At 42.0% G+C, this 22,923-nt stretch overlaps 1 protein-coding gene across 2 annotated transcripts; it reads left to right on the forward strand.

Moving 5' to 3' along the window:
* Window positions 1–956: 956 nt before the first annotated feature.
* On the forward strand, window positions 957–21,894 carry ntrk2b (neurotrophic tyrosine kinase, receptor, type 2b). 2 transcript variants are annotated; one of them, XM_037118256.1, is made up of 18 exons: window positions 957–1,726; window positions 4,932–5,006; window positions 5,098–5,169; window positions 5,269–5,337; window positions 5,422–5,573; window positions 5,710–5,846; window positions 7,509–7,641; window positions 8,087–8,392; window positions 8,487–8,504; window positions 8,623–8,631; window positions 9,331–9,365; window positions 9,598–9,697; window positions 10,428–10,616; window positions 12,138–12,268; window positions 12,394–12,566; window positions 14,437–14,677; window positions 16,476–16,634; window positions 17,443–21,894. In XM_037118256.1, the coding sequence occupies exons 1-18, from the start codon at window positions 1,530–1,532 to the stop codon at window positions 17,626–17,628; spliced, it is 2,382 nt and encodes a 793-aa protein (XP_036974151.1). In that variant the 5' UTR covers window positions 957–1,529; the 3' UTR covers window positions 17,629–21,894. The 2 variants fall into 2 exon arrangements, with proteins under 2 accessions (XP_036974151.1, XP_036974152.1); XM_037118257.1 differs by having other exon boundaries at window positions 9,598–9,688.
* The last annotated feature ends 1,029 nt before the right edge of the window (window positions 21,895–22,923 follow it).

The following is a 22,923-nucleotide window of genomic DNA, read 5'->3' on the forward strand; positions in this document are numbered from 1 at the left end:
AATCTTTTACTCTATCAATAAGACTGTTAAGGAAAAGTGCAATTAATGTTTAAATTATTGATGATGTTGTCTATATGTGTGTGTATATATATATATATATATATATATATATATGTGTGTGTGTGTGTGTGTGTCTTATGTATACTGTTTATATGTATACTGGCATATTAGTGAGTCATTAAACACCAGAATGTGCCATAGTCTGTTCCTACAATTACAGCCTTTACAGATGATTACAGTCGGTTGTAATTTATGTGTTGATATGATCAACACAATGTGATGATGTCTCAAAATTAATAGATGAAAATCTTTATCATAAATGATCCCCCCTTATTCCTGCTCCATCGTCCACTGATCAGTGATTGGAGTGAGACCCATTTGAAGCTTGCAGACATAGTATAGGTAATTATTTTTCATAGATGCACCCCGTCTTGTGCGTCAACCGTACGTCACACTATAGGCCTAATGGCCAACCGTACAACAGTGTTGGTGTGGGGGGCGCGGGGGGGGGGGGCTGCTTTCATCCAATGCATGGCTCCAGAGTAACTACAACAGAGGAGTTTACATCCATATTGTTGTTGTTGCCCACCACAAACAGCTGGAATCTGACCCAGCAGCTGCAGCCTGATGAGACTGCAGCGTGTGATGTTGTAGGTCATGTTAAAAATACATTTTTATATTTACATTTTTCTCCTCAAACACATTCCTATAAATACAACTTGTCAGAAACGAGATCTCCGGGGTGTCATCATAGTTCCCCCTCCTCTGTAAACCCAATCCCGGTTGATGGTTGGGGGGTTGGGGGGGGGGGGGGTCGCTCGTCCTCGGCGATAATCGATAGACGCATGCAGGTAGCCTTCCTCCCCTACACACGCAGCATCACCACGCATCCTTACTCCACTGTGCAGTCTCTCCCTATTTTCTCCCTCTCCCTCTCCCCCCCACCCTCACCCACATCCCCCCCACCACCACCACCACCATCACCACCACACATATGAGAAATCGCTCGTTGGGGGCCCTGCCTATTGATCTATAAACATCTGGAACACCTCATATTTGTTTTACAAGGCAGAGGCGAACAGTCTGTGCCCGAGATAGAGGAGTGAGACAGCAGCACCACCAGCACCAGCAGCAGCAGCAGCGGCGGCGGCGGCGGCGGCAGCACCAGGACGGACCACTTGACACCTTGCTTCACGACATCGATATGCAGTAGTGTGATACCAGCTCTGCGGAGACAGGAAGGCCAGTCCATGGCATCTTGATATTAAAACCGTGGGCTCTGCGCATTCCTCACCGACGGCGTAGTCTCTCTCCTTTTTTTTTTTTTTTTTTTTTTTTGATCTTCTTCTTCTTTTTTTTTTTTTTTTTTTTATCCTTTCCCGCGGAGTCGGAAAAAGGATTAACTTGGCCAGATAGAGGCGGCGAGGGAGGAAAACAATCTTAACATTAATTCAATTTGAGCAGATTCTTGTTTTTTGAGGGGGGGGGATTCGTAGGGGGGTGGGGGGGAAGATATCATTGGACCTGCGATGGACTCCAGCGCGGGGGAATATGGCATGGCTCGTCTTGGATTGTTTTTGGTTTTGATGGGGCTGTGGAGATTCAGCGATGCTTGCCCCGCATCCTGCTCTTGCAGCATCTCAAGGATTGTTTGTATTGATTCCGTGCCGGGGATCGAGGATTTCCCTGTCCTCACGTTAGATGACATGGAAAACATCACCGAGATGTAAGTGTATGAAAAAAAAAAAAAAAAAAAAAAAAAAAAAAGCGATCGTGCAGACAGGCGGCGTATGAACTTATTAGGATGCAATGCGTAAAAGAACTACCTTCGATCGTGTAGGTCGCAACAATACCCAAAGGGCTGGGATTAAAAATAATACTACTAATAATAATAACATCAGGAGCAATATTAATAACAGCAGGCCTGCTGTCACATATTTCATACCCAGCCCTTGTGGATCGACAGAGATCTGTCTTCTGCGCTTAATGTCAAACAGAAAAAACGTGTGATTTTTTTTTTTTTAAGTCTCATATGGGTTTGTCAGATCATGCAGCCTAGTGTGTGTGCGCGCACTTGTGGTTGTGTGTGTGTGTGCGCGCGCGCGTGTGTGGCTGACTAACAACGATGGTGTGTGTGTGTGTGTGTGTGTGTGTGTGCATGTGCGTAATTGTGGTGAGAGTGCGCGTCAGGCTTATTTGGACTATACTCGGTGTTTCCTTTACAAAACAGCTCCAGAGCCACTGATGGAGTAAAATAAATAAATATGTAAATAATAATGTGTGTTAGGCCCCGGCGCAGCCTCCGAGGTGTTAATTCGGCTCTTTTTGTCAGGGGTGGCGGGGTGGTGGTGGTGGTGGCGGAGAAACAGAGCCAGCGTCTCCAAATGACCACATTACACATGAGATCCCATCGGGTTGTATACAGCCGGCGATAGTTATGTAGCCTCATCTGCGTCAGTGTGTGTAGGATTGTCTCGGCGGCCACAGGAACCCGCACAAGTGTACAACTGCATTGCTGAAGTAAACAAACCCTCCACAGCACCAGGAGAGATTAGATGTTGCCCCCTTAAAACAATGCGCTAACTTGGAGTTTGTTCAAATCTTTGGTGGGGCGAAGGATTATTTTATTTTATTATTTTGGAGGGGAAGGACACTTTTGTCTTACTGCAATCTACAGGGTCAGTGCTGCTCCGGGAGTTTTGTCTTTATTCCAAAGGATTACAAAAGGTAGAGAGGGATTTTCAAATCCTTGGTGGAGATGTCCAACAGTCTTGATTGAAGTCTTTTAGTGTATTTTGTGGCTATGTTATGTAGGCAGGTGTCATCTGCCACATTCTGAAAAGGGTGAGGATGTCCACATCACTTTTTAAAGCTTGATTTATACAAAACAAAGTGTTCTTATGGTGTGAAATTATGACCAAATAACATGAGCACAGTCTGATATCTACATGCAGTAACCTCTAAACTAGCCAACAACCTACAGCAGGTCCAGGAAAACTGCTTTTGTTTATTAGATAATAGCTGTGATCAGCATACTGAAGAATCACAATATAATATCAATATCATACAATAAAGTATCTTCAGAAGGTCCACTGGGTCAGTGCTGCTTCAGGAGATTTGCCCCTATACCTGAGGAGATTTTGAGGAAGGTGCCGACAGTCCTGAGTGAAGTTTTTATTTCGTTCCGTAGCTATGTTATGCAGAAATGGCTGATTTTGTCCCCATTACTTTATAGAGCGCAGTTTGTGAAAAAGTTGTTACATGTCAGTGTTAAAGATTTGAATCCAGAGTATATACACGCAGCACACTCTGAACTTATCCTAAGCAACGGCTCACAACAAGTGCAGGACAACTGCTCTTGTTTACTAGATAATCAGAATACTGTAGAATCACAGTATCATATACTGGATGGGAGCATAGCAAGCTAGCTAGAAAAGCCAAGGGTTTGCAGTCATTTACAGGACATAATTAGATCTACCATAGCCTACATGTTAGGAAGTGTCTAATGGCATTGACTAAAATCACATTTTTTAACAAACATAATTGAATCCTTACGTCTCCACCACTTTTTGACACAAAGTGATGCCCTTGATACATAATCCAATCCCAATACTGGGAAATGCATATTATCAGCCATTTGTGGGTGTCTGTGTAATTCTAAGCAGCAATATGACACCAAACTGCTTTCATTAACTTACTCTCATGTTCACATTTTCCGAGGAAGGCAACATGATTGCAGTTTTGCAGCACGTGTTCTACAAGGATTCACAGAGGAAAGGAAAAAGGACAGGAAGATTTAAAGCATTAAATCTTACCGTTAGAGCTCTGAGATATCTGTGCTCACTACATCTTAGCCTGTTCTTCCTTCAGGTGCACATAAACTCCTGATGAATTGCCTATAGTATGTTTCAAAAGTGATGAACTGATGATTATTTGTGTCAGACCTGCACATTTTACTCAGCAACATAAAAGTCTCCAACTGAGGAATGATTGCAAGATTTGGGATTATAATGTTTTGATCCAGTTCCAGCTAACTTTTAGTAAACTCCTCTCATGATGGGAATGTGTATGCCTAAGAAAACTCACCCCGTTCTGCTTACTCAAGCTCCTTAATCATATACTTCTAGTTTCATAAAACCTTTCTGCTTCACATTGTCATGGATGAAAAAATATCTGCGAAGTTGTTAAATTGGAAAAGATTTAAAGTGATTTTTAAAACAACATATACGTTGCCATGCCCACAGAGGGCAAGTGAAAGACTGACCAAGATATTTTATAATTAGCCTTTTGAGGCGGTTGTGGCATCGTTAGGTGATAAAAAGCAGGTACAGTTGTATCCTTATGAAAAACCTACATTATTTTGTATGTATAGTGAGAAATACAGCCAATGTAAACAGTGTCAGCAGCCGTCACTCTGGAGTGTAAATACATGCTGTTGCACAGGTTCACAAACAGATTTTGTATCCAAAATGTCCACATATGTCTCCCTCAGATAAGCTTACAGATGTGGTGTTCGCCCAAGTCACTGTATGCTAACACCGCTGTTTTTTTGTCATTACCAGAAGTTTAATAAAGGTTTTCCACCAGATTATCTCCGCTTTAAGCTTTGCATTAAAGGGCCTCTCTGAAACGTCTGTGCTGTGCCGGAAGCCGTTTGTTATGTTAGCTGCTGCTGCTCTCTGTTAGCCGAGCGGAGAGAGACGCCGAGACGGACAAAACCATTTTTTAAAAAAAACAACTTAAACAAATCATCCAAAGCTTCATTTAGGCAAACCAGAGAGAGAGACGGGGAAAGAAGGTCACGTTACAATCTGCTAAAAAAAAAAAGTGATTAATACATGACGATTGTTACCTTGAGCCCCTTTAAATAAACCCATGATTCTGCTGAGAACCTGTGTTGTAACGTGCTCTTCTTCTATTTTTGTCCACAGATACATTGCAAATCAAAACAGACTGTTTGACATCAATGACAACAGTCTGAGGCACTACATAAACCTCAGAAACCTGTAAGTATCATCCACTTTGTTTTTTCCGTGTCTGTCGTGGCGTCACGATGTATTTCGCCAACGTATAACTCCACAATTTAACTCCCAACAGAACAGTGACGAGAACGAGACTGACGTCTATATCATCGGATGCATTTTACAACAACACGAGACTTGAATACGTGTAAGGGAACATTTTAAACACCCTCTGTGGTTATTTCATGGACGTACGCGTGCGTGTTGGCCTTGTTTGGATTGACATCGCTTTGCTTTTTCGTTCCAGAAATCTCAGAGACAACAACCTGTCGACGCTGTCATGGAGAACATTCCAGAACTTCAACTCGTCGTTCCCGTAGGTGTACACGAAACCGTAGGTCACGACCGCCCAAAGACGGCGAGTTTCTCACGTGCCGCTTGTGTGCTTGTGTTTTCCCAGGCTCCTTCTGTCCGGAAATCCTCTGGATTGTGTTTGTGAGAACTTGTGGATCAAGCTGAGGCTCCTAGAAGACCCCGACAGTCCAGACCTGAAATGCCTGGATGACAGAGAACAGCCGAGGTCGTTCGCCACGCTCACTCCACCCGACTGCGGTAACGTGAAACCGTGTTATAATAAGCAGATATCGAACATTCTAGAGGGACAGAAAAAGAGAGGTCGGGAGCAAAGGCGGAAAAGGAATCTGCAAAACAAATCGATGTAAAGGTGTTTCATGTCGTTTTCACGCAGTGGTTCCCAACGTAGAGGTCACCCCAAGAACCGTGACACGGATGCAGGGGAGCAGTGTGGAGGCTGAGTGCAGCGCCTCGGGCTCCCCTCCTCCTGAGATCCTGTGGAACCTCGATATGCTCTCTACCCACAACGAGGTGAGTCGGACCGCCACACAGCCTCCCTGTGAAAAAAACCTTTGCTACAGGTCCACCGCTTAAGGCTCCTGTTTTTTTTGTTTTGTTTTTTTTTGTCTTTGTGTGGAAGCGGAAGACATCTTGGGAAATTTGATGCCTGCGGTCGGAAATATTACTTATGAGAGGAGCTCGAGTTTCAGAGCTGCAAACTAGAATAGGATGAAGGTCACGACGGAGACGTAGACTTGTAGACTACGACTCGTGTTAAAATGTAGGTTTGGTGATGTTCTTTAACTTTATCTTACCAACAAATCATGTGGAAAGACCCAACACACACACTCTTGATCCTACCGGAAGGTGTGTGTAGCTTATTATAAAGGGTGAAAAACACTCCTGAATAAAAGTACAAAAGTACAAACACCAAACTATAGTTACAACGAAGTACTCATTGTGCAGAATGGCCCCTTTAGAATAGAATATTACCTATTAAATGATTGGATTATAAATATTAATGTCCATCACTTAACGTTGCTGCTGGTAAAGGTGGAGCTAATTTTAACTGCTGAGTACCTTGTAAATGTCCACCCTGGAGATCAATAATGTTTTACCCCATCCTAACCTTTGACAGTACATCATGATGTATTTGTTATTTATATTTTATTAGTATCATCATCTCTCAGGGTTGGAAGGGTTTCTTTAAAAGAAACAATTTCAAAGTAATGTAACTCAATTACTTAACTTTTGGATTCACCTCTATAACAAACATATGCAAAAAGAAATATCACTAGCTTACTAAAGGTAGATGACAAATGTAGTGGAGTAAAAAGTGCAATAGTTCAGCCATAAAGTTGCAGGAAATTAAATCACTCTAGTAAAATACACTTACCTCAAAGCTGTACTTAAACTATAAATCATACTCAACTTGTTACAAGTAAAAAAAAAAAAAAACCTAAAATATAAAAAGTAGTCGTTTGTGCAGCTGACACTGCGTCATCCTTTGATGAAATCACACTTTTACATAGCTTAGTTTATTTGCTCAAAACAGTCTATGGAAATACATCAGATTTGTGTTTTGAGTTTTGGGATTTTTTTTTTTGTTTGCTTAAAATTCACTTTGCATTTTATGGAAATGTGTCTTTTCATGAGTGAGTTGTAAATGTAAATGTGAGTGTGTTACAACTGTCTAAGGGTCATGTAGCTGTCAAAGCTCTTAAAGTATCCCCCTGTACTCATGCATTAAAAACAGTGGTGGGTTGTGGGTAATGTAGGCGACAGGTTTTGAAAAGACAGAAGAATGTGTGGAGTAAAAACAGCTGACATCTCTGGTTCTGTTGCATTGATTTCGATCATTTGCTTTTAAACTGGCCTTGATAATGAACGTTGGACTGCTTTTTAAAACCTGGTGCCTTCGTTACCCACAATGCAACTTGTGACATCACTTGAGACAATTTATCAGAATACCTGGAGCATGCACCTCTGGAGCTACAACAGGCTTTATACTACTTTCTCTCAGGTATGCAGTTGTACTCCCCAAGACCTATAAACACAATTTAATGCATAAAATTGTGATGTTACCCTTTTAAGAAAAGAACTTTTCTTAAGAAAGTGACTTTCTCAGACCTACATCACATCGATTTTACACACATGGGACGTGTAATGTAAATGTTGATGCTGTGTCTCCAGATTTATTCCTCAGATATGAAGAGCACCCTCACCTTGTCGGACCTGTCTCCTTATGATAACGGCAGGCTGATCGTATGCAGCGCCGAGAACATGGTCGGTCAGACGGAGGCCACGCTCCAGCTCAACATTCTCTGTAAGGACTCCTGCTTTTCTGTTCGCGCCGACTGTAAAAATGCTAACCAGCAGTAGCGTGCATCTAATTTCCTCTCATGATCTTTTAAATGCTGTCCTCAAAGACTTTGTTATTTCCAGTGGAAGCGCAAGGCTCCTCAGTTTGTTATCATTACTGTCTCCTGGGAAATCTTATTGACTCTCCATGTTTCCTTTCCATAACTCTTCCTCCTGTGAAGCTCCTCATGCCCGACCACACTCCTCTGCTTGTTTCGCCGCCACATTTCTCCTCATTTTCCTCATCCACATTTTCCTGATGTCAGTGTTCAGATGTTGTGTCATCAGTCTCTCTCCTCCTCCTCCTCTCTAAGTCCATAACTGTTGCTTTTCCTACTGGCTTTTACTCCTGGTGTTGACTTTCCTATCACCCCGTTATTATTCTTCCTCTACTGTTGCCTCCGTGTCAGTTGCCCCCACCATCCAGCAGCTGCTGGGGCCGGAGCGCGACCACCACTGGTGCATCCCCTTCAGCGTGACAGGGAACCCCAAGCCCAGGCTGCAGTGGTACCACGAGAACAAGCTTCTCCTCGAGCAGGACTACATCCGCACCATGATCCACCTGTCCACCGAGAGCGAGTACCACGGCTGCCTGCAGCTGGTCAACCCCACGCACATCCACAACGGCATGTACAAGCTGGTGGCGAAGAATGAGTACGGCCGCGACGAGAAGACGGTCTACGCCCAGTTCATCGACCCGCCTTACGACCACACAGGTGTCCTTCGCTCTGTTAGAATTCAGTAATATTTTCCAAGGCTAGTTTGTCATTTCAACAGCTAACATATAGATTTGTTCCCATTTTTTGACAGATGACCCCCTCTACTACTGTAAGTAATTATTCAGCTTTTTTTAAAAGGAGCCATTTTTCTATTTGGTCATTTTATGATAACTTTAAACGCACTTAAAATGAACCTGTTCTTGTTCTTGCATCTCGCCCCTGCCCAGACACGACAGGTAGGTTTTTTTGAACTTGTAGAGCGCTCACACTATATGTACACTATATATTGTTGGGATGGGAATCACCAGAAACCTCAAAATAAGAAATTATAATCATAATTATCATCATAATTCCCAAAGACATAAAATGTACAAAGGACTTGTTATATATTTTGTCAAGTCGTGTACCTAGATTATTCTAATTAACTCAAGGTGGCGATAACTTACGGGATAGAGTGAGGAAGCAAGACCGCGAATGTGATGTGAATAAAACTAAAACACCACCTCGTCCATGAACAGCAATGATTCAGGTGAATGAATGAACTCAGCACTCACCGGAGGCTCCGGTTCCCTCTCTTCTTCTTCTTCTCCCCTCTCCTCTCCGTAACGTTACGTTCATGTATTAAAGTTCATTTTTCCTCCGGCTCACAGAACATAATCGCCCGAGAGATGGAGGTCATCTCCTCAGATCGCTGCTGCAGTCAGGTTGATAAACAGGAGTGGAGAAAAAATACACTTTCAATCCAGAAAATATTTCAAAGTGATCTCTGCAGGAAAACTTCGTCAACATCTGATTTATTGAACAAAAATATCATTTTCAATCTGAAAAATGTCCCCCCCCACCCGCAATATATACTGTCACATTCACACTCGTCATCAATAACTTTTATTATTATTGTTTTTAAATATTCTGACAAGCATTTTTGATTTTTTCAGAACCACCGCTCCCTCCTTTGGATGACAGCGTTGCAGTAAGTGATCCTCATCAATCCTGAACAGTTTTGCTTGTGACCCCTAAAAAATTGTTTATTCATTATCCTGCCGTCACGGATAGATCATATTCCTGGTTTTGCTTGAAAATGACTCAGTGCTTCTTATATTATATATCACAGGGACCCCAAACCCAGATTAGGAGCCTCTGATCTAAAGGACGTTTTGTTGGCAGTTATGTTTCAAACAATCTTTTTGACGCTGTCTCTTCAGGTGTACGTAGTTGTTGGAATCGCGGGAGTTGCCCTGACCGGCTGCGTTCTGATGGTCATCATTCTGAAATATGGAAGAAACTCCAAATTTGGTATTAAAGGTGAACTTTTTTTCTTAAAGGAGAAGTTTGACATTTTGGGAAATAGACTTATTATAGTTCTTGATGAGAGTTAGGAGGTAACATCAGTGTCACTAGCCATTATTTTGTGCATGTAATGGTTTAACGTTATTTTGTTGCACATTTGTCAGGAAATCCACTCATGTTGCATCTATAACTGATGTAGGATCAGTTCATTACAACATGTTAGTATTTCATAATGTAGCTGAATGATTGCACACATAAACATGTCCTTACAGTGAGTTTATACACATGTACAAATAATCCACAGGCTGGATTAAAATCTTTTTAGTAGTGATATTCTACACAGTTATGGATGCTTCATAAGACGAGTTCCATGTGATAGATACATTGATTACAACACTTAAATATCCTTATGTCTGCTGACAACTACATTAAACCATTAATGAAGAGATTATATAATACTTCTAAGTGGAAAATAGGTTAAAATGAAGTGTTTCTGTCTCAAAGCTCATTGCAGTTTCTGCTGAATCCGAGACACAATGACTGTAGAAGAATTTATAAGTCCTGCTTTGTTCTCGTGTTGATTTAGTCTGCCTGTGATCTGCTGATACATTACTGTCATTGTAAACAACTTGTATTTTCTCTTTTCTCTGCCTCCTCCTCCTTCCTCCTGTATGACCACAATCCTTCTTCTCTCTCTCTCTCTCTCTCTCTCTCCTGTCCTCTCTCCTCCTCTGTGGCTCCCCAGGCTCCTCCTCAGTCATCAGTAATGACGATGACTCTGCCAGCCCTCTTCATCACGTCTCCAATGGCAACAACACCCCGTCGTCCTCGGAGATGGGTCCAGACGCAGTGATCATTGGGATGACAAAGATTCCTGTCATTGAGAACCCACAGTACTTCCGTAACTCCAGCAGCATGCTGAAAGCTGACACGTGTGAGTTACTGCCTCGCTCGGCAAACGGCCGGTAACCCGGACCTTTTCTGATAAATCCATGCAGGGGTCACTGCCCGACGCCATATTTACTGTCAGCATCCTGCTGTATTGCGAAAGTGACTCCTGCTCTGGCGGGGGGGGGGGCTGCAGCTGGACACTTATACATAATGTGCAGACACACAAGCTTGTATACAGAAGGTTACAGTCAGTAGATTAAAACAACAGTTTTAGCATTTAAAATATGCAGGGTTTTTTTTGTTTTGTTTTGTTTTTTTTATATATTTTTATTTTGTTCATTTCACATTCATCACTTGACATGGTATTAATATAAGTGCAAATAAATCCACATAGCATTATGTAGATTATTTAAAACTAAATATCACAGTGTGTTCAGTATGCGTTTAACACCCTGACTCTTCTAGAGGTTTTCTTTTCTAACCCTGGTGACAATTACTAACAACAGAACACAAGCTAGCTCCTGAGACACTACAAACAAAAAAAGGAAATAAAAAATAAAAGGGAATGAAGACAGAGCTGGTAGATGCCATAAAATTATATATTTCATTATATTCTCACTCAAAGTCTGACCTCAAAGGGCGAATATGTGAGAATTTTAGTTGAAAACACTCAAAAATTCACTTAAGTTACCAAGAGCGAGTGTGAATGAATGGCAGTTTTTGACATAAAGGTCTCTATGTATTGTGGTATAGAGATATCTACTGAAGTTAGCATTGCCATGCAGCTAGCCCGAGCTCCCAGTCTAAACTGCTAGCTGCACTGCTAACTGAGACAACAAGCTAACTGCAGCTACAGTTAGCGGTCACTCCGCTGTTACGCTGCCCCCCTGTTTGTTTTGAGTAGGAATTAAACAGGTGGCCAATTTTAAACCTTTTTTTTTTCCTCCCTGACAGCCTGAAGGTATTTTGTAGCGGCATCTTATCATTGATATTCCATCTTTCAAATGAGACGTCACCCGTGTGTCAGTATCTCATCTGAACAGGATGTTGACTCCAAATACATTATTTAAATCTTTGTGAATTTCCTGCCAAAAGGGCACAATAATCTGGCAATCTCAGAAGATCTGAGAGTGATTGGCGTCATTTCTCCCGCAGTCTCTAACATTTACTGCCACTTCCCAGACGTCGTTTTTGCAAAAGGTGTAATAAAGAAATTCCAACTGAATTACTGCCATGTAGACGAACAAGTTGTTTCGTATATTTTTTATTGAATATCTTTTAGTTTTCTGACTATTCACCTGACAAATTAATCCATCTGAAGACGTAAACCTGTGGTGTAGAAGACGGCGACTGGCTTTTTTTTTTTTTCCCCTGTTTCTTATATTTATATATATATAATTTTATATTTATATATTTCTAATATTTTACAGGTGAATTTATGATTTACCAAATCAAAGAAATCGCTGATCATTTTTAGCCTGATTCAGTTTGACCTGTCGACTTAACAGGAGACACTTCAGACACTTGTGACCTTGAGCCTAATCTGTCTGTTTCTGCGTTTCAGTCGTCCAGCACATCAAGAGACACAACATCGTCCTGAAGCGGGAGCTGGGAGAGGGAGCCTTCGGGAAGGTGTTTCTTGCTGAGTGCTACAACCTGACACCGGACCAGGAGAAGCTCCACGTGGCAGTCAAGGTACGGATCAGGAAGCCGTTCTCTCAGACAATCAATGCACTTGTCAATCAGTTAGTGATTTCCATTGACCGGATGCACATTGATGTAGAGAGCGCTCCCGATTGTGTCTCTGCCTTTTATGTCAGACTCTGAAAGAGGCCAACGAGAGCGGCCGGGCGGACTTCTACAGAGAGGCCGAGCTTCTCACCAACCTGCAGCACGAGCACATCGTCACCTTCTACGGAGTGTGCGTGGAGAGCGACCCCCTCATCATGGTGTTTGAGTACATGAAACACGGTGACCTAAACAAGTTCCTCAGGTAGGTTCACTTTCACATGAGCTAAAGGAACAGTTCAACATTTCGGAATATATATATAGGTCTTGTTAAGATGAGAAAACTGATACCGCTCGGTACGTTCAATTTGTGGCCACACCAGCCTATTAGCTTAGCTTAGCATACAGACTGTTCACAAGGAAACAGCCTGCATGACTCAGTCCAAAGATTTGGAAAAATAAATATACCAGCACCTCTAAACAATCTCTTGTTTTATCAAAGGTACGCTATGCAGGATTTTACTTTCACTTTCTTGCTACCTTTGGATTGGTGTCTGCCAACCCATTTCTTAGCCGGGAGCTGTGACTTTACTGCATTAATTAGTGGCAACAGCCCACGCACATGAAAACCATAATAGAATACAATACAATACCAGCGCACAGAGCAGAGTATGCGAGTGGAAAATGATTTCTGCTCTGGGTCTTGCGAGATCGGGTCTGTGACTTGGCATGCTGTCGAGGTCATCGTCTCTCCGGCTGTGCAGCTGCAGATCCTCATCCAGACATTCCTTCGACTCCACTCTTGAACGAACTCTCAGCACTTTCAGCTATCTCTGTAGATATGTTTGTCCAGTAATCCTTGGTGGAAGAGGTATTACAATCCTTACAATGTTTTGGGTTAAGAAGATCTTTCAGAGGTCCAGGGTTACCATTTAGACTTGCGATCACTGTTTTGTGCATGAGACTGCGTGGGTTTTGAAACTAATCAAACTTTTTGCTTTTGGCCACAAAATATGGTGCGTTCCATTGAACTAAAAAAAAAAAAAAAAAAAAAAGACCTCCGACACAGTAGCTTGCACTGGAACGGTCATCTTAAGTCATGACTTGAAAACAAGATCCACATAGGCTGAGTTTGCTGACATTTATGCAGATGACACTACGGTCTGGCGGTGCACATCGTGAACAACTTGACATTTAAACACCCGTTTGCAGCGAGCATCCATGTTTTTCCAAGCAGATGCACTGGGATGCTTTTAGATTGGAAGTCTGGAATACCAACTTTGGAAATTCCGATTTCCTTCTTGCAATGAAACGCACCTACTGTCCGGCATATAATCACAGAGCCAACACCATAAATCTGTTTCCCAAACATGGAGAAACCAAACGAGAGTTTAAAGATATCATTTGTAACGTCGCCTGTCGAAGACAACTCCAAACTAACTGCTGCTCACTGTACTGTTCACTGTTGCTTTCTTTGGCTGTACAAACCAGCTGCTGTTAGCAAGTTAGCTCAGTTAGCTAAGTTAGCAGCTATATGCAACACATAGATGTCGATGTAAGATCAGCACTGTTGTTTCTTCACATTCTGTTCATTATATATTTTTTTATGTATTATAACAAAATGCTGGCCTCATCTCACATATTGTCCCTGTGAGTTGTTAGCGTCAGAGGTGTGAGTAGGAAGACTTCAGTACTGTTGGACAGCCAGGCTATCTGTATCCTCCTGTTTCTAGTCTTTGTGCTAAACTAAGCTAACTGGCTGTGGAGTCAATCTTCTCAGCTAACGAAAAAGCGAATAAGCCTATTGTCCAAAAATTCCTTGAAGTGTCCAGTGTGAACTAAATTAGAGGTGGCCAATACTGTGATATACAAAATAATTTGTTTCCACCTGCTCAAACTTTCCGTTTCAGCTCATTTCATGGAGGGAAACTTCAAAATCTTCAAAAACTTGAAAATGGATCACCAGAATCTTTATATCTAACTCTCCATGAAGTTGGAACCAGTGCTTGTTTGGCTAAAGATAGCTGCATATAGATAGTCATATTGAAATCGCCCATTTCTAGAGAAAGGGGTCATTACAAAGCGCCACGTTTTCTCCAGTGACTGAAGCCCTGATGAGGTGTTTCTGGGTGCAGGTCCCACGGCCCTGATGCAGTGCTGATGGCAGACGGTCAACACAGTATCCTGGTGGAGCTCACCCAATCCCAGATGCTGCACATTGCCCAGCAGATTGCCGCTGGCATGGTCTACCTGGCCTCCCAGCACTTCGTCCACAGAGACCTGGCAACCAGGAACTGCCTGGTAGGAGAAAACCTGCTGGTCAAGATAGGAGACTTTGGCATGTCAAGAGACGTTTACAGCACAGACTACTACAGAGTGAGTCCAAAGTTTTTTGTTTTTTTCTAAATTTCTGTCCCCATTCTCACCTCATCTTCCTCACGCACACACACACACACGCACACACTCCCTCTGATATACACACAGAAATATGGAAATGGGGCCACATCGTCTCAAATATGTAATTAGAATTTTTATTCCAGTTTTGGCCTGAAATAGCTGTGTAGCTGCAGAAATGACAATTTCAACCAGAGGTATTTTATCTATTTTTAATACCATTTAAATGCAAATTCTATAATCTGCATAAAATTACTGTTTCGATGGTAATAAAAGGCCAACAGAGCAAAAAAATGCATCAGCTATGTCTCTTTCTCCCCTGGGCAATGAGTTAAAACCCTCCCTTCACTCGGCATGACCGGCATCATATTAGACCATAGAGGGGTTGTAGTATATTGTATGTAAATATCACACTTTGATGGATAAAAAAAAAAAAACAGAAGAAGAAAATTGTCATGTTGAGGAACAGATTGAATTCTTTTCTTGCCTGTCTCAGATCCCACAGTGCCCTCTGCTGCCCAAGCAGAGTCAGAAAATCCAAACACACACACACACACAGACGCAAAACATCATATCAGTGAGGCATTTGCCGCACCAGATAAGATCACCATAAACAGCGGCTGTCACTAACTCCCGATATCAGACGTTTTTATCAAAGTGAAATCAAAAGCATGCACACAGCTGACGACGCGAGGCCGCCTCGTCCGCTGCGAGCTGCTACGGTAAATTAGATCAACCAGGAAAACTAATGTAATTGCAGTTAACAATTTGTTTAGTTGTGAATAAAACCAGAGTTATACAGAATAACATTCTTTGATCGCTAAATATTGTTCTAAAATTGGGTATTCTTCTTTCAAAAGAAGATTCTGGATGATGTATGGGGTTTTTTGACCCTCTTAGGACACCATATTTGATACAAACCCCTGACACCGGCTCAAATATCGTTCATTCGATAACCTACTGGTACTGAATATGACCTAATGCAGGTGAAGTGGTGAAGGGATGTGAGCACAGTAAGAGGTGATTGGACAGAAGAGGCGAAGGGAAGGGAGGGAAATGCATTTAGTAGAAAGGAAGGAACTGATGGAAGAACTCAGAAAGACACTGATTTGATAGAAGGTAATGAGGGAGCAGGAATGCTGGAGTGACTGAACGTAATTTCCCGCTACTACTGCACATCCACTCCGTTTACAGTTCATTAGGTGCATATGGAGAAAAATAATGCAGTTTAATACACCAGTGCTGCAGTAGATCCACCTACTGTGAAGGTTATTATGTTAAGATTTGTTTACATTGTCGATCCCACTTGAATATGTTGTTCTACAGGCCACGTTACCCACCCAATTTCAATCACTGAGTGTTGGCTTAAAGGTGCAATGTGTAGCTTTAAGGAAGACATTTTAATCAGAAGAGACTTTCCCTTTTAAATATCTTAACAAACTAGATGAACAAACCTTGAAGGACAGCACGATTTTATACTGTTTTACTTTGTTTATAAGTGGCGGACCCTGCCACTTCTCTAGCTTCACGCAGATGACCTTTTTTTTTTTCCTCCAAGAACAGCTTGTTTATTCAGTTATGGAAAAAATAAATATTTCTGAGTTTGTATTATTACCTTATTATCATTGTAATATTTGAATTTCTTCTCCACAACTGCACAGTGCCCCTTTAATATAAAGTCTAAGCTGAAGGTGATGGGAATGTCATCAGTTTCACAGGTAGGCTCTTAAACTGGCGATAGACTAACTTCTTCTTCTTTTCTCTCACTCTGTATCTGCAGGTGGGCGGTCACACGATGCTGCCGATCCGCTGGATGCCCCCGGAGAGCATCATGTACCGGCGGTTCACCACAGAGAGTGACGTGTGGAGCCTCGGCGTGGTGCTGTGGGAGATCTTCACGTACGGCAAGCAGCCCTGGTACCAGCTCTCCAACAACGAGGTCAGAGTCACGCCAGCAGTTTACTGTGGCCATCGCCGGCACTCAGCCGTCAAACGGTGTTCACAGAGACACTTTAAGTTACACGTACTCTCCCTTAAGTTCACGATATCCATTTATAGTAACATGGCTGAACTTTCCAGTTGGTTGCGTGAGGATAAAAATACCATGCACTGACATCATTATACCATATTCATCAAAGTGTCCATATTAGTTTTTTTTCACCACAATATATTCAAAGTAACAATACAACAGTTTGAGACCAGAAACAGACACACACACACACACACACACACACACTGACATCAGATAAGATACAAAGAAAACAAGATATTTCCCTGCATTGTTTACAAGTTCCTTTCCAGGTAAAGCAAAAATCTTTCTGCTTGCCCTTGAAAATATCTTTTCAAGATAAGGACAGTCATGCCCCATACAAAGCGGCGAAAAGGGGAAAGCTTTCCTGGGCGCGACTGCTAGAGTAGCTAGACAGCCAATGGAGGCGAGCAGTAATCATGTTGGACAGAAAGAGAAGAAAAGAATAACCTAATTTTGTCTTAAACAGAATAAATGAATGAATACAAAATACTCACGACTACTCATTTTAAGAAATAAAACAAAAATGTTCTTATGCATGAATTAAAGTGCAGCGAACTTTGCTGAACGGTCCCATCTCATCTAGAATAATACGTTAAATTAGTGTAAAAACAACCATCTGCACCAAAACAACGGTCTAATAATTACTTCTGCATAAACGGGGAAACATAATGATGACTGAATGCAGACTTTGCCTTGTCACCCGTCCCTCCTGCAGGTGATTGAGTGCATCACGCAGGGCCGCGTGCTGCAGCGGCCCCGCACCTGTCCTAAAGAGGTGTACGACCTGATGCTGGGCTGCTGGCAGAGGGAGCCCTACATGAGGCTGAACATCAAGGAGATCCATGGCATGCTCCAGAGCCTCGCCAAGGCCTCGCCCGTGTACCTGGACATACTGGGCTGACGCGGCCGGTCCTCTTGTATGTACTTTGACGAGCGTGTGTGCGTGTGAGCGTGTGGGTATGTGGAGAGTGTGTGTTTGTGTGTGTGTGTGTGTGTGTGTGTGTGTGTGTGTGTGTGTGTGTGTGTGTGTGTGTGTCTGTCTGCACATGGCGAGATGGAGGGAAGAGGAGGGGGGAAACGAAGGGCCGTGCGACTTGCGTGAGCGCCCGTGTCGGTGTACAGTACCTGGCTGTAAATGTCACTGTAAATGCTATCGTCCGCGTCCTCATCCCATCGAGAAAAAGCCTTAAATTTTGAGTGATTTTTCCTTTTAATGCCTTTTTTTTTTTTTTTTGCATTTCTTTGTTTCGTTCCCTATCCATCTCGCAGACGTTAAAACCGAGGCATGTTTCACAAACGAAAACCAAAATGCATCCAGGAATTATGTGACTTTAACCAAACCATTGACACTCCTGTATGTTAAAGGCGTAAAAAAAAAAGAAAAAAAAGAAAAGAAATGATAAAGAAATGAAAACCAGATCATCAGAAACGTTGATTACTGGGTTTTTTCTGTCGTCACCGCGTTGAATAATCACTCACCGCTGAGGAACGAACAAAGGGAAAATAACGTGTCTCTCCATAATGGACAGTGTGTGGACACAACTTTGTAGATAGAGCTTTGTCTTCTTTGTCACACAGAGCAACACATCCTGCAGGAGGAGTCAAATCACTCTCCTGAAGCTTTTTTTTTTTCTTTTACACGTCACACGTTAATATTTGTGTTTCTAAATCTCCTTTCTGTTTTCACACCAAGCGGCTGATTTGTTTGGTTTTTTTGAGTCGTCTATACGGAAAAAAACTTTAAACCTACATGTATGATATCATCGATCCGGTCTCGACAATCTGCATTATAGATAAAAGGACTTTAACGCTTTCAGATGAAGTGCAGCGCGTACGTCAAAGTTACATTTCTTTGCAGATGATACACCATTCTCCTCTGTTAACGCCTTTGGAAATCGGAGGTGCAGTGAGGTCGTCAGCAGCGCACCCGTGCCGCTGTTGCGCTGGAGTGTCATGTTGTTGGGGTTTTTTTTTTCATTTTTTGTGACGCTGACAATCAACCTATTCAGTGGTTTAGGTATGAGGACGTGTCGGGGGGGCTTTCGCTTAACATTTCATAACCGTGATATTTGGATGCGTCTGTTTTTCCCCCCCAAAACTTAATTGAAGTGATTGGTGTATCATCTGCACGCTGAATTGGACTTTGGTGCTTTGGTTTGAGAGACTAAAGTCGTGTTGTTTGTACTCAAATTGGAGTATTATACACATATGTTTAAAAAAAAAAAAAAATCAGTATGAAACCCAGATAGATTCTTGTTAATGCCTGTGTCTGTCATATATAACCTACTCTAGTCCACTGAAGGACTCCCCGATGTAAAATCAGTGTTGAGGTTGTACAAACTCAAGGGCAAACAGCTTTTGTTGAGGTTTTTTAATTATTATTTTCATGTCCTCATTTGTCATTTCTTATGTAAATATCCGTTACAAAAGGTCATTTTTATGAACAGAGTGGTGTTTTTAAATGTCGTTGGAGTGCTCTCCTCATCTCATAGCCTTTTTCATTTGATGTATCTAAAGCACAGAGAAGGAGGACTCGGCAGTGTTGAGCTGTGCCTATCCCTCCCCTTAAAAAAAAAAAAAAAAAAAAAAAAAAAGAAGTGAGCACAGTTTCTTGTTTTGTTTTTGTTTTGTTTTTTTGGTTTTGTTTCATTCACCAGCAATGCCATTTAGCAAATCGTTGTTGTTCGGTGGCCCATATCTGTTAAGTGATGTGGTTTTGTATGCATCTCCAGAAGCAGGTTTTTCAAAATGTCGTGATGAGATTGTGTTTATGGTTTGACGAGAGGAGCTGAACCTCGGGGGTCTTCTCTCTCTCTCTCTCTCTCTCTCTCTCTCTCTCTCTCTCTCTCTCTCTCTCTCTCGGGGGTCGGCGGTTCATTTCGATGCAGTTTACTGTGCACTAATGTAGGTTGAATACCTCGAGGACTTTCTTTGTTTTAGAGCACTTTGGTTTTTTTACGCATTGAAGTTGCTACTTGTTTACTTGTCATTTGCTGACATTATGAGAGCGTACTTTAAAGATCTGATCTTTAACGCAACATAATAGGCTAAGAGACGGCAATAAAAAGGGTTAATTAAGAGTCTGATTGGCCTTAAAGTGTCCCCGGGGTGCTTTCAGCCCTCTGAGCTGACCCACAGCTCCTCACTTTGGGCATCGCTGAAGCACATTTGTACAGGCTGAAGGCCTTTAAGGGGAATTTGGTTATATTTTTAACCTGAGCCCTATATTTGAATGTATTGGGGTGTAAATGCTACCAAAGGTTTTGGAATCGCTTCAGCAGTACCTCAGCTGACAACACGGATCCAGCGGCTGCACTGGAATCCCTTCGACCGTCAAAGTGACATCAGCTAAAAGCGTTGCTGTTCTACGTGTCTGACAATATTACAGAAACGATTCCGACAGACGTAGACCTTTAATGTCCTTTTGTAACAAGAAACATGAGTCCCACTCTGAAATCTCACGAGAGGTGAGTTGCTGCAGGAAGAAGATGGTGGAAACAGGAGTCAGGGTTGGAGAGAGGAGACTAGTTGGGGTTCAGAAGTCATGGCTGAATATTGAACTGATTTTTGACAATCACCTCACAAGATTTCTGAGCGTGACCTCTCCTTGAACGAGACTGTGTTCCTGGTTAACAAAAAGGACCTTTGTAAGGCGACCAGTGAGGCGGTTAGCCAACTGGCTAGCTAGCTGCCCTCGCAGGCACATCGTGAAACTTCTCATTCTGTAAAAATGTTAGAGCGTATTTTCCATTTTTTTCATAAAACAGCCCACTTTTGAAATCTACAGTTTCTCACTCGCGTAAAATATTTTCAAAGATAAAGTTAGTGATGAAATATAAAACTGTAATTAAAAAAACTCCAGTGTGGCACTTAGAAGAGAAGAGAACTGATAGCTCGCTGTATACGCCCAAAATGTTGCTAACGTTTTATACATCCGGAAATTTCTCTCACACATAGAATTCACATACAGTGCAGCTGAAAACACTCCTCAAACTCAATCTCACATCACCGTTACTATGAATAGCGATTTGAAACACACTCTTGTTCTTTGACAAAAGGTCTAATACTGTAGGAACTGTTTCCGTCACATTGTCAGACACTTAGAATAACAACCTCAGCCTGTCAGCGGCAGAGACAAGCACTGTTAGTGAGTTTGACAGTCGCAGTTGCACCAAAGGATTACATTGCGGCGTTTGCAGCCGTGTCACAGCTGCATTACTCCAAAACTTTTGATAAGTATAAATCATTAACACACCAAAACATGTAAACACAGAACCTTGGTTTAAAAAATAACTGGAATACCCCTTTAATGCATCCTTGAGGTTTATTTTCCAAATTCTCCCTGGTGGTGTTGTTTCCTGAGATAGAAAAAAAACCCCAAAAAGGCTAAAATATTAAAGTAAGTCTTGTGGTCCGAGCATCTAGTACGAACTTCTGTATTGCTCTCAAGCTTCATAATGAGTGTCATGTATTTCCATATGGAGGCATAAAGCAAGCGCGCCTCTTTGCTGAGACAATAAGTTAAGTGCACTTTGTAGCGTAACTTAACCCCGTCCCCCCCCCTAAATGCACAACCTGAGCGGCTGGGCTCAGCACTCTCCGCCTTGACCTCAGCTGCACTTGATAACAAAACAAAAAGAACACATCGCCCGTGCTACGCCGGCCATGAACGGAGCAAACTCTGACACACTGTCCTGGATTTAAAAAAAGAAAAAAAAAAGAAAGAAAAAAGTCCTTCTATGTTTTTATTACAGCGTTTGTCAGTTCTGTATGATAGTCACGAGTCTGCCTGTACATATCCCGCTGTCCATTCTGTACAGTTCTGATATTTGTCTATAATAATAGTAGGCTATGTTTAATAGTATAATCTGTTTTAAAGCAGGTATCATGTCCAAACTGTGTGACATCTATTGAAGACAACGTGTTATGGGCCACTGGCAATACATACTAAGTGTAAATACAATTTTATTTGTGCTACATAGTATAATTTCTTTGTGCTCGTTCATAATACCAGTGAGAATACAATCCTTTTTTTTTCTTCTTCTTTTTTTTGGGGCAACTTTTTTGATCTGCAGAGGACTTGATTTGAACAACGTTGTTTTTTTGTTTTGTTTTGGGGTTTTTTTCTCTGAAGACAAAAAAAAAAAAAGAAAAAAAGAAAAAAGATCTCCTCTATCCTCTCCACTGTGATGGGGAGCTTACAACAGAGGCTGTTTGAGATGCTGTCTGTCTGCAGGAGGACCGTAGACTCTGGATTTGATTTCAAGAAAACAACGACAACAACAAAAAAACATCAGGATCTCTCCTCGCTGACAGGTGTACCCCCCCCCCCTCCCGCCCCCAGCAGACGTGCGGCCCGATTGGCGAGGAGGCCAAAGGTCGCCTCTCGGGCCACAAACAACCCCACCACTCAACCTCTGACTGACTGTAGCCTATTTTGATCCTCTTTCAGATGAATAACTGTGACTTTGCATCATGAATAGTATATTATTTTGAATGTAATCTAGAAGGGGTCGGGACCTTTTTTTGAATGTAATCTATCTCGAGGGAAGGGGAGGGGGGGTTAAGGATCTTTTTGTAAATATATGGTAAAAGAAAAAAAGATTACAGTTTTCATTCCTGTGCAGATAACAAAAATTTTACTTACTGTGTGAATACAAAGAGAGAGAGAGAGTGTGTGCGTGTGTGTGTGTGCCTAATGTCGCCGAGATGGCTGACATCCGTATGCAAGAGAATGTGTGAGTGTGTGTGTTTCAGAACGTGTGTGTGTGTGTGTGTGTGTGTGTGTGTGCGCGCGCGCTCTCCTGGCAGATTTAATCCTGCTTTAATCAGCCAGTTCTATCAATCAATTCAATGCTTTGTGCATCATGTGAGTAGCTTATCCACAATTAATGGAAATGTTCCTTGTGATACTGTGCATTTAATAAAGGTGGTATGTCTTACAATATGCCGGTGTGCCCTCGCCATCCGTCTTGTGCATTTGGCATTTTTACATATATTTTAAGATTGAGGGATCAAATCTCCAAACATGTGACAAAAACAAATATTATACATTTTTATTCACAATAACAAGAGGGTAATAATACAAACTCATATTTATATTTTCCGTAAGTGAATCTTGGGAAAATAAAGGTCCCAAGAGCACTGTTTAAAGCTAGACAGGTGGCAGGGTCCGCCACACATAAACAAAGTAAAA

Source organism: Acanthopagrus latus, chromosome 12 (genome assembly GCF_904848185.1).
Source record: "Acanthopagrus latus isolate v.2019 chromosome 12, fAcaLat1.1, whole genome shotgun sequence".
In the NCBI taxonomy this organism is placed as follows: domain Eukaryota; kingdom Metazoa; phylum Chordata; class Actinopteri; order Spariformes; family Sparidae; genus Acanthopagrus; species Acanthopagrus latus.